Genomic DNA, 11,930 nt, shown 5'->3' with positions numbered 1-11,930 from the left:
AAAAAAAAAAAAAAAAAACACTTCCGCATGCAGTCACGTGACTGATTTGTCACCCAATGAAAGCACAGTCAGGCCGCAACGTCTCTGCATCGTTATAAAAGAATGACAACGCATCCGATGGACTTTGCATAGTGGGTGTCTTTATTTAAGGGAAAATAGCACTCAGGTATAATTTTCTTATTTTTTTTCTTTTTTTTTTTTTACAAGATATGTACACATTGAATGTATTTAGATGCACACCGGTATACTGGAGTCCAGTCTTAGGGCCTTTCATAAGTCACAAGAAATATGAGAATTGTGGGCTTTATTGGCATGAAAGATTAAAAAACATTACCAAATGCAGCACAGTCCTATTTCAAATATCATCCTCCTTTTTCCATGATTCTGGCAGTATCCAAGATTCTGTCTTCTCTGTACTTGTATGTTTCGATATCTCACCATCTTAGGACAAGAGCTTTACGAGTGTAACATATAACCAGGTTAGGTCTTCTCCAGTCAGGTGAACCAGTAAAACTAGTGCACATGTAAACACACTCATTCTCACATAAACATCACCTTCTCTATGGCTCAATATTAAAGAGGCAGAAATCCATATAAAATAACTTAAACATACAATCTGAGCATAAATAGGCAAAAAATGGGCAAAATGTTTTGGCAAACACAAATGTACATAACAGGATTGTCATAGAGATTGTGAAATTAAGCAGGCTTGTGCCACAACAAATGCTGCAGACTACCTCTAGTCATAAGGGGAAAAGGAAGACATCTAATATTTAGTACATTATGGAGAACCTGAGCACAAACATAATTATCAGAGTTGCTGGAACATTTGTTTTCTAGAGCTACTGCATATAAAGTAAAAGCTGGTAATGTACTTACTGACCACAGTGTAAACAAAAAAACAAAACAACTTGAACAAAAATTGCACCTTTGAGATGACTGTGGTCAGTGGAATAAAATGCAAAATATATTGGAGTGCACTGACTTTAAAGTATGTTATTGTGCTACATTGATGAAAACTGACCTTACAGGCAAACCTGCATCATCAAACTGACCAAACATTCAACAATGCAGCAGCTGTTTTCATGCAACAGCAAGTGTCTTGTCCTTCTCCTTCAGTCCAGCTCCATGGTGTGCATTCTGACTCTGCTCATCCTCTACATTGAGCTGTGTTTGTGGCGTGTCACAGACAGACTCCAGGCTTTGACCATTTTGCACTAAAGGTGGATGTAGACGTTTGAGGGTCTCGTTATTTTGAAGTGCATCCAAACTAGTTGTAGTACGAATCACAGAATCACTAAATATTGTGTTGGAGAAAACAGAGTTGAAAGTGAACGAGGAGCCAAAAAGTGACTCCTGCACTGGAGAGTTTGAGCGGTCGGTGGCAACCACGGCTGCTGGGTCTCTAGGAGGTTTGACTGGGGCAATGGGCTCAGGCTCATTGTTAATGGTTTCTGGGTCTGCTTGTTGTTTTGGACTTACTATATCCTGCTGCTCTGGATTACTGATTTCCACTGAAACCTGGACAGGTGGAGGATCAGCCTTTCCCGCTACCCTACAATCACTGTTGACACTAGAACGTCTAGATGAGCCCTCTGCTGTGGAAATTACACTGCTGGCACGAGGGAGACTTTTGGGGGACCTATTCCCTTTCTGTCGTCCATCTTTGCTTATCGGGGTAGAGAAACAGTTGAGGCAGCCGGACATTGAAGATGATTTACCCTGAACATACAGAACTGTGATCGGAGAACAAGCTACAGCTCGGGTAGTTTCGACATTGCTAGAGGCTGACTTTGTGTTCATCCCATTGAGGCCCTGAGTCATTTTGCCTCCTGTATCTGATGATCGACGTAAAGCTTTGCTTCTTGGGCCCCTCCTGATGCTCTTTGTACCCCTTGTGAGCCAGAAGTCCTGAGTGGATCCAGGCTCCTTCTGTGTGGGTAAAGTAGAACCTTTCTCCTTGTGTGCAGCAGTGGATGGCTTCTGCTGCTGTTTATGTTGTGGGGTGGAGGTGTCGCTGGGTGGCTGGAAGGAGGATGACAAGCGGCGGGATGGGGGCTGCTGGACAGGGCTACTGCCATTTGACCAAGGCTCATTTTCTAGGCTCAGGCTGAACTCGCCACTGCTCTCACTTTGGGCTCGACTTTGACTGCCATTCACCCCTAGAAACAGATCACAGTCTTGTGGTTACTTGTGAAATGTAATGGATTATAGATTACTAGATACTGTGTTAAAATCTAATGCTATTATTTTAACTGATGTAACTTATATTGTACTGTGCTAATAAATGTTACATTTACGCTTATACATACAAAAAAGCATAAATATAACCCCACAACATGACTCAACACTGTATACTATCAAACTTTCATTAAAAGATTAACACAACTTGAATTAAGATTAGAATATTTTGATCTTAAAAACATATCACAGGTATAATTGTCATATAAGACCATTTCTCGAAAAGAGTATATTCAGATTTTGATTTTAACTTTTTGGTTAGTAACTATACCTAAATGACTTTTTCTGGAAAAGACTGTATTTGCATTTGCTTTCTAATTTAATTACTTAATGCCCTTGCATATAGCTAGTTCCTCATCAATAATGCCAACATATGAATATACTAATGAAGCAACTAAGACCTACATGCCTGATGGTAACATCTGAGCACTTGATAACGTGTATGTAGGTTTGTTTATGGCCAACAGAGGGCAGCAAAAGTAAGTTTTCTACACAGCTGATGGTCGTGTGATCAGCATAGAGATTAACATAAACAAGGTCATGATTGCAATTTGATGGAATTACTCTAATTCCTGAGCTGGTAATACATCTGTATGATGGTGGAACCCTCTAAGCGAGTATTGGCAGGGCTTTACCATCGTTCTGAGGCTCATCGTTGTCCTCAAATCCAGACGGCACGGCACTATCATTTGAGTCTTTGTCTGTGGAGCAAACAGCATAAATGGATATACAATGAAAAATCACTTAATGGTTATAGGTAAATAAAAGATCTCAATTTCACCTTGTTATACAAAAAACAAGAAAATCACAGTGTGTTGAGTTTGCTCTACTCTTCTCTACATTACAATATGAGTCAAATGGAAATGATGTAAAACAAAGAACAAAACAGTGTCTCATGAAGTTCTTCTACCTGTCACCCACAGCTCAGACACATCTGGACCAGTTTCAGTGGTTTGAATCGAGGTGTGATGATTGTTTGATGGCACATTGGTGGGATGAAGGTGGAGAATGGACAAGATGGATGTGGTGAGGGATGAGGTCAATGTGTCGTCTCTGTTTGGCTCCACATTAGCCTCACACCCTTCCAGCTGCTGTGAGCTGAGCGCCCACCACTCCTCCTTGGACGGGGGTGAAGGGTATGCCAGACTGCTCAGGGCTGCATTGGTGGATCAAGGAATTAGAAGGAGTGGGGAGTGAATGAGGAAGGGGATAAAGAGGTGAACTAGTCGTGGAGATTATATAATAGCTTGCTTCTCTCACAGACCATCCAATAATAAAGAGCTATCACAGCTGTCTCTTCTAAGCAGAACTACTGCAGCAGCAGCGTTCTTCTGCAATGCAGTTTTTTATTGACCTCTAATGTTCTGATAAAATACCCTAGATAGTCCTAAAAAGCAGACACTGTGCAAAAAAAAAGCTATTTGTAATATGGGATGAATGAGGCCTGTGTAGATGTACACATTAATAACAGTATGGTGTCTGAGAGTTTGCACAGCATAGTAAGTTCTGCACAAATTAAGGCTATATTAGCAGTGTGACATGATGAAGAAATAACAATAAAGCTGTTATTGAGTTAGCAGTGACATAAAATGATAAATACAAAGCTAACATAGAGACTGGACCACAGTGTTTCTTACACATGGAACGACGGAAGAGGGACTTGACTTTGTCTCTGTCCTTCAGTCTGTTCCTCATACGGGGAAACATTTTGAGTGTGGCTATTTAACAGAAAACCCAACCAAATGCAGAACAGACAGAGATCATGAGGGGGTGAGCGGAGGTCAGAAGCAAGCAGAGGGTAAGAGGAATAAAGGAGGAGGCAGGTTGGAAAGGGAGGGAAAGACAAGGGGTAGGAGGAGGCCAGGACAGGTGGAAGCAGTGAAGAAATACATTAACACTTAAGATAGACACAGGAACGACATATCGAGGAAAGTTCACACACATCATGCATCAGGAAGAATGGCTCACTGGACACAACACAAACAACATATTCTGAAATTACATTAAAGCTGAGACTGAGACCTGAAATATTGCGTTGTGTTTGATGGATACAAAAAAAGTGCATTACTCTGCTCAAACAGTTTTATATGAATAAAAATTTATTAGACTTTTTACATCTTCCTTAAAAATGCTGAGGTGGTGGGGCTAGTTTTATCAGCTGTATATGTCCTTCAGATGATGACTCATGTGACTTGGTACTTTGATGACTCTGGTTTTGACAAGCCAATAGCTGATGATTAGGTGGATTGAAGAAGCTCATACTCACTGCTGCTGCGTTTGGGTGAGATGACATCACCTGCCAAGGTGGAGGCAGAGCCTCCAGAGCCATCTGAGCTGATGAAGGAGTTGTTGTCATGACAGGTGAGATGCTGCTCAGTAGTCGCTGAGTGTGTGGGTGTGGGTGGGCGTTCAGTTACTTGCTCACGGCTACTGGATTTCATCAACTTCCTTAGTTTTAGGGTTAACCAGTTCCCACGTCTATGAAACAGACAACGAACAAGAGCAATGAGAAACAATAGCTGTGGTTACATGGACAATACTTCTTCAAACCGAGTCAAATCATTGTCATTATAGATTCCAACTGAACTGGTGGCATGAATGCTAAATAAAAAATCTGTTTCCACCTGCACTGAAGCATCTAATCAGCTCTGGCTGAACCACATCCACCAACCATTTTAACATTAACACTGCACTGCTTAAATCCAAACACAATCCTTACACACATCATATCATCACTCATCACAGACACTGACACATGCACCAACCACATCCTCTGCAGTAAGGTCATTTACATCATTCATAGACAGAAAACAGAGTCTGCTAAACAAATATCACATTGTGAATGAGTAAAAATCTAGAAATGTGTCATTTCATTGTAGGAATAAAATGCAACAGGTAGAGGCATTTTACCTGCGAGCAGGTGAGGGCTCATAGAACTTGTACTGGTCCATAATCTTTTCCTCCAGCTTTTCCTTCTGCCTCCTCAAATCATTTAGTTTGTCACTGAGGTGAGTGAAACATGAGATAAATCATCAGTTCTGTTTTTTATCCTGCTGCTGAGTGTTATCACACCATGCTCACACCAGTCTTCCTCCTCCGTAAAACTAGCATTTTTAAGCTTCAAACACAAATTAACATAATAGCATGGCATAAACACTATGATCTGCTTACATATACTGTCGCTCTTCAACATGAAACAGATCCTTGCTTTCCATAGTTTGCTCCAACAAGGTTCGGTTCTGCAGCATTAGGGTCTCGATCTGGGTAAGCAGATGGCGGTTCTCTTCCTCTAAATTCCCTTTCAGTTGGCTCAACAACTGTATCACAATGACATGCAGACACAGACAGTTTTATGTTATTTGATAATAAATACAATTCTATTATTCTGTATTTCTACTGTGGGTGTGCATGAAGTATGTACTTCTACTGATATGAAGGACTGTGTAATGTTAGCTATTAGTGTACTACCAATATACTGACAACTAACATAAAATACTTGTGGAATGACACCAATGGTAATGTTGTTATGTTTGTAACTTTATGTTATTTGAACCATACACATTTGTTTTTTTTTATCAGGTTTGGGAAAAAAGTGCTAGGACTCACTAGCAGCTGCTCATAATATAAAGTATAGAAGCTATACGTTTTTTGTGTATAATTAAGATTAGCTTTGATTTTTGCTGGTAGACATTTGTTTTATTCACAGTTTTTTTGGGTTCCAGGCACCTTTTAATTCTATATTAATAGTCTCAGCTTTAAGTTCAGAACATTGGAACAATAGGCAGCCTGTCTGTACCTCACACTGGTTGGTGAGTTTTGTGGAGGTGATATCCATCTGCTGAAACTCCTTCTTGAGTTTGGAGAAGTCAGCCTGCAGCCAGGTGTGCTCCAGTTTGGCTTCATTCAGCTGACCCTTGAGCTGCTTGTGATCTGCTGTCAGTAACTCGTTGTCATTCAGGAGCTGGCGGTATGTCTGGTTCAGCCTTTGAACAGTACATTCATGACAACATTTGAACATTTGCTTTGACGAGGGTGAAAGTAACAGAGGGTATGTTTGTGTTCTTGTATACACTGACATCTGTGCGTTAGTAGAGGTGTTTATTAGTGGGTTTGCGCTGCTGTGTATCTGTGTGTGAATCCTCACCAGTCCTTCTCATCACGGAGCCTACAACACTCCGCAGCAGTCGTCCTGTGCTGCTCTTTCTCCAGAGCCATCTTCACCTGCTCTTCCTTCAGGGCTTTCTCCAGGTCTTCAAGTTTAGTCCGCTGCTGCAAGAGAGTGTTGTACCTACATATACCCCAGATACACACACACACACAAACACATTAAATGCACAGGACTTGAAAATTGTACATGTGCATACTTTTGGAATATTTTTGCATATATTACTTTACAATATGCAGTACATTACTAATGGGAGTAAAAGTAGAACAAAACAATGCATTGACCATATTCTGATGAAGTCTCACTTCAATAATATAGTGAATTTAGTACAAATAACATGTTAAAATCTTCTCATGTTGTCTCATGTTGTCAGCTATCATTGTCCCTGTCTCTTCTTTCCCCCACCTGTCCTGCAGTGTGCGATGTTCCAGTTCCAGAGTGCGATGGGCATTTTTCAGACAGCCATGTTTACCCATCAGGGCCTCATATTCCATCGCCTGCCGCTCATGTAGCGCAGCCAGTCGCTCATGATCTCGTAATAGCTGCTCGTGGACAACTCGCAGCTCTTCACGTTCTCGCATTGCGCTGTCCCGCTCACTTTCTGTCCCTGACTGCTGCTGCTGTAGCTGAGCATTCTGGGCCAGGAGGGAGGCACTCTGGGAGTTCAGTGTGGACTTCTCCACCTAGAGAAGGAGGCCGAGTTGACCGGGTGTTAATGTGGCTTTTATGTTACATTTGGTCCAGGAAATACTGTGTATTGTAATAGTACCTGCAGGTTAGCATTGTGTGTCTGCAGGGCTGTGTTGTTCTCCTGCAGTGTGGCAGCCTGCCTCTGCAGGGCCAGGATCTGAGCCTGCTGGCTGTCAGACTGAGTCTCCAGCTGCTTCAGATGGGTCTGCATAGCTTGGCGCTCTGCCTCCAGTGTTGCATTCTGTACATGAGAGAGCAGAGACACAGGTCTGTTGCTGAACTGGAGGAGAAAGGACGAAGGACAGAGTGTGCACAAAAACCACCTCAGGACAGTGTGAGGGCTTTGTGAACAATGAATCAGCAGAAGATAAAATGCTGAAAAACCGAAGCAAAGTAGCAATGATGTGAAGCTTCTGTATTTTTTTGACAATGCTAATGCTATGCACTGATGTTGTTATGGAGCCATTTAGTTATCACTTCTTATTAATTCAAGGTGGAAAGTATGAATGTATAAAGGCTAAGAGGAAAAAAAGAGGAAATTAAACCCTGGAAAAAGAATCAAAATCTTACCAAGTGTATTTGTCTCATTTTTAGTCAAAATATCTCATCACACTTAAAATAAGACATAATCACCTAAGGAGTAATTTTTCAGTGAGATATAAAAACGTATTTTTAGACAATAGATCTTGAAAAATGTATTTCAAGAAATCTTACCAAGATGATTTTCACTTGTTCCATTGGTAGATTTTTTTGCTTAATTCAAGCAAAAATATCTTGTATAAATTTTTTAAAACTTGCTTTTAGAGGGGCATTTTTCCAGTGAAGGAATTAAAGCCTGTTGCAGGATAGTTCTGATTCAGTGGTACAGCACACTCATCTTCAGTTGCTGTCACTGTAAGTTGTGGCTAACAGTTCTAACCCTTCTAAATCTTTTCAAGTTACCCCATCTTTCATCTAATTAAATGATGGCTTTCTACTTACATTCCTCTCCACTTCAATGAGTCGGTCTTTGAGCTTTAACAGCTCCTTCGTAGCCTCTTGGTTTTCACGCAACCATTCGCTCATCGCTTTGCTGGTCTCTCTCTGAGGTGTGGAGCTCGGTGCCGTCCACTCTTCCTCCTGCCTCTGTTGCAGAGCCTCATAGCTTAGTTTCACCTGTGTAATGAAATGGTTCTGTCTATGTGTAACAAACCACACTTTATAAAAAGAACAAAAAATATGAAGCAAACCTGAACTTTTGAACATGGCTTACAGTTTTTAGTTCCTGGCGCAGCTGCAGGTTAAAGGTGGAGGATTCCTGCAGTCGTGCCTCTAGAGCAGCAATTTTTTCTTCTTTAATCTGCAGAGACTTCTTTAGAGATGACTCCAGTTCTGACTCCAACATCTTAAATCTACTGCAGGAAAGACATTTGCACATATCCTTTACATGTTCATATAATATAAACAATATTTGTACATTCTAAATGTCTCACCACAGACATTGCACATATATTGTTGATTGCACTCTACCCTTTTGTATATGGTATTTTCTTTATTTCCTATGGTTGGAGTTAAGTTTATTCCTTTATTTAGTGTAGTTTAATTGTTATTTCAGTCGTGTGAAGGGAACTCGCAGAGTAAGAATTTCCTTCTAAATGTGTTTCTGCTGTGTATATGACAATACATTTTTTGAATCCTGAATCCTGAAGCTTTCTTCAAGAACTTCAGTTGCAGCTGTTACATCAGTGTATTCTTCATTGTATATTAAAGTCTATACATCTTCACTCTGCTCCAGGTATGTGTGTACCTGTTGTCTGGTGCTTCTCCCAGCGCTTCCTGTGAACTGTCTGGGTTAAGGGCCTTCGTTTCCATTTCATGGGTGAGCCGCTCCAGTTCACTGTCTTTTTGCTGAGTCTTTAGCTTCTCATTCACCAGCTCCTTAAATGTTAAATATTAATGGATGTAGTCTTCACTTCATTTAATTTTCAGTGTTTAATCCATAAACATCCAAACACCCACCACCGACTAAAAGCATCTATTGATCTAAGATGTTTAATAACTGCTGACCCACTAATCCTATCAATACATGTAAATAATACGGGTAAATTGCAGTTTGTCATCTTTTCATGGTCATCAGGTATGACCCATTGATGACAACATTGAAACACCAGTAAAAGTCATGTAGTTTGACAAATGGCAGTGAATAGAGATGCTTGTTTTATGGTCATTTTATTACATACTTTGTTGAAAAAATCATTTTTTTCCTCATTTTTTCCTCATTTTTTGTGTTCTGATATAATAACCTTTGAAATTACTCTGAGCTTTTATGAACATCTATATGATTAATAAATAAAATATAGGACAATACCTGATTTTCACCCCCCAAAAATGCAAAAAGCATAGGATAATATAATAAATGATAATAAATGACTTGGGAAAGACAAAAAAAAGAATAATTTGGAAGTTGTGACAAAAATAGTTGTGGGTCTTTAATGGTTAAAGTAAATAGAAATATTTTTCATATGGGTGTGTAAGGATTGGTTCAATAAAAGACTACTTTTAGAGGGTGAAAATACTAAGAATTCAACAACAAACCTAAACAAAACACAAAAACACAGTAAATTACATGCAGCATACTGCTTTCCTGTGGGAAGAAGGCTATGTCAGGGTGGGTTATTTATTCACTCAGCATAATCATGACAGCACACACTTCCTTGCTCACCTCTCGGAGCGTGGCCAGGGTTCTCTGGTCGATAGCACTTTGCTTGGTCAGTTCTCTGTTGTCTTTCTCCAGGCCTTTGACTCTTTCAGCAGTCTCCCTTAATCCCTCCACTTCCTTCACCAGAAAGCGCATCTCCCTCTCCAGACTAGTCATACTTACATTAGTGCTATCTAAATTTGCATCCTGGATTTCGGCCTGAAAAACAGAACATTTTATAATCAATGTGAGTCATTGATATTACACTATTCTGCACCTTCAATCTAAGCCTACCAAACTACCCACCTGTTGGCGGAGTCGTCGATTCTCTTTTTCCAGCTGTCTCTTTTCCCTTTCCAAGACTGTGGTTTCTTGCTCCAGACTCTGCTTTTCTGTTTCCAGTTGTTCCAGTCGTCGTGCAGAGATGCGCAGTTCTTCCAAGGTGGCCTGTAGGCTCTGGTTTTCTGCCTCCAGCTCCTGAACCTCAGCCTCCAGACGCTGAACTTTTCGTTCTATTAAGACATAAGAAAAAATTTGACCACCTCATGTGTAAATAATTGCACATAACAGACTTTACATTTGCTGGTAATTGATGTTTCAAATGTATAAGGTTTTGTCTGATACTTAAAAAAAATATTCATACAAAACTTGCTAAAACCAAGGCTATACCTAAAGCAGACATGTATGCTTTGATAGGGAAACAGCCTTACATTACAGAACAGGTTTTTTTCCTATAAAAATCATACTTTATAATCCCACCCCCAATTTAAAAAGCAAAAATAATACAACCTTGAATGCATACATGCTTTACACATTCGTATTTCAGGTTTAGAAATTCAACATGTGTGTATAGGGGTTAGAGCTTTATATGGACATATTGAACTTACCAGTGTTATCAAGGGAGGTCTGTAGATGTTGATTGACTGTGTCCAGAGCCCTACACTTGGCCTCCAGCCGCTGTGTGTGTTTGCTGGCATAAGAGGAGGAACGTGTTGGCAGACCTGAGAAGATGCTGTTGTGGCAGGGGCTTCCACTCTTTGATCCAGGGGACTGATCGCCTCCAACCAAACAATGAAACCTGTTGTGATTGTTTTCTAGCACCTCGACATCAGACATCAGTTCTTTAAAATGTTCTCCATCTTTGTCACCCAGCTGTCCTTTTTCCTGAAAATGAAGATCTGGATTTTCTGTGAGGTGAATGTCACTCTGGACTCCCTCCAAATGTTCTGTGTCAGGTTGCTGGTGGCGTTTCAAATCTCTGTTCCACATCTGTTGTGCTACTTCACCAATTGCATGGTTTTCTGAATTCATGCTTGGAGTTTGTAATCCTGCGGGTTCTTCTGTTGATGAGGTGTAGTTGTTGGTCACGTGGTGGACATGTTGAAATTCTTGGTTGCTGCAATTCAGCTGTACACTGTTGAAGGCGGCTCTGAGTTCCTCTATGGTCCTCAGGAGGCTTTGATTCTCCTTCTCCAGCTTTAGCATCCGACTACAGGTTCTCTCACTGACCTCCTCACTCAGAGTCTGCAGGCCTTTAGACAAACAGATCACACAAATTAACCTAATGTCTGAAGGAATAAAAGAATCATTGTAAATTGTAAAGGTCTGGTTTAAGAATGTAAATTGAGAGTAACTTAGTACAGTCCAACTCATCACTGAGTGGTCGGGGGGGTCTCTATCTCTATCTCAGTCAGAACCACATTAGGACTGACACGAAGAGACTGTAAAACATCAAAGCACCTCATGCAGTTGGACTACACCTACTCTTCATACCCCTGTAGATCACTCAAATCACTGTTTCACTTTATATCACTGCCCTGAAATGTGTAAATATAATCAAAAGTCTTTATTTACAATACTGTACAGGAAGCTCTTTTAGAGGAAATTCTTAAGCAAGTGTATTTTAGAGTATATATACTAACCTTAATGTCAACCTGGTAACTAACCCACTGTTTTTCATTTTGTTTTGTGTTGGTCTGTCTGTTTTTTGTCTTGTGCTGTATGCTAAGCTGCTGAATACTTGATTTTCCCGAGGGATCAATAAAGTACCTACCTACCTACCTACCTACCTACCTACCTACCTACCTACCTACCTACCTACCTACCTATCTATCTATCTATCTATCTATCTATCTATCTATCTATCTATCTATCTAT

The 11,930-nt window shown here is 40.4% G+C and overlaps 1 protein-coding gene across 4 annotated transcripts in view; it reads right to left on the bottom strand.

Moving 5' to 3' along the window:
• Nucleotides 1–120: 120 nt before the first annotated feature.
• The window catches only part of ccdc88aa (coiled-coil domain containing 88Aa), a 30,930-nt gene continuing 19,120 nt past the window's right edge, over nucleotides 121–11,930 (bottom strand). Inside the window, exons 13-29 of one of the 4 annotated variants that reach the window (XM_030134464.1) lie at nucleotides 10,661–11,305; nucleotides 10,080–10,285; nucleotides 9,798–9,992; nucleotides 8,883–9,013; nucleotides 8,349–8,490; nucleotides 8,078–8,251; nucleotides 7,176–7,337; nucleotides 6,812–7,089; nucleotides 6,386–6,529; nucleotides 6,038–6,224; nucleotides 5,413–5,558; nucleotides 5,152–5,244; nucleotides 4,508–4,719; nucleotides 3,879–3,959; nucleotides 3,152–3,397; nucleotides 2,877–2,942; nucleotides 121–2,162 (exon numbers count right to left, since the gene is read on the bottom strand). In XM_030134464.1, coding sequence (XP_029990324.1) covers nucleotides 1,084–2,162; nucleotides 2,877–2,942; nucleotides 3,152–3,397; nucleotides 3,879–3,959; nucleotides 4,508–4,719; nucleotides 5,152–5,244; nucleotides 5,413–5,558; nucleotides 6,038–6,224; nucleotides 6,386–6,529; nucleotides 6,812–7,089; nucleotides 7,176–7,337; nucleotides 8,078–8,251; nucleotides 8,349–8,490; nucleotides 8,883–9,013; nucleotides 9,798–9,992; nucleotides 10,080–10,285; nucleotides 10,661–11,305 — 4,187 coding nt within the window. In that variant the 3' untranslated portion in view covers nucleotides 121–1,083. The remainder of the gene's footprint in view (nucleotides 2,163–2,876; nucleotides 2,943–3,151; nucleotides 3,398–3,878; nucleotides 3,960–4,507; nucleotides 4,720–5,151; nucleotides 5,245–5,412; nucleotides 5,559–6,037; nucleotides 6,225–6,385; nucleotides 6,530–6,811; nucleotides 7,090–7,175; nucleotides 7,338–8,077; nucleotides 8,252–8,348; nucleotides 8,491–8,882; nucleotides 9,014–9,797; nucleotides 9,993–10,079; nucleotides 10,286–10,660; nucleotides 11,306–11,930) is intronic. The other 3 variants (XM_030134473.1, XM_030134482.1, XM_030134491.1) reach the window with 3 other exon arrangements.

The sequence above is a fragment of the Sphaeramia orbicularis genome, chromosome 1 (assembly GCF_902148855.1).
Source record: "Sphaeramia orbicularis chromosome 1, fSphaOr1.1, whole genome shotgun sequence".
Lineage (NCBI taxonomy): Eukaryota > Metazoa > Chordata > Actinopteri > Kurtiformes > Apogonidae > Sphaeramia > Sphaeramia orbicularis.
This window is presented reverse-complemented; position numbering and strand designations above follow the sequence as displayed.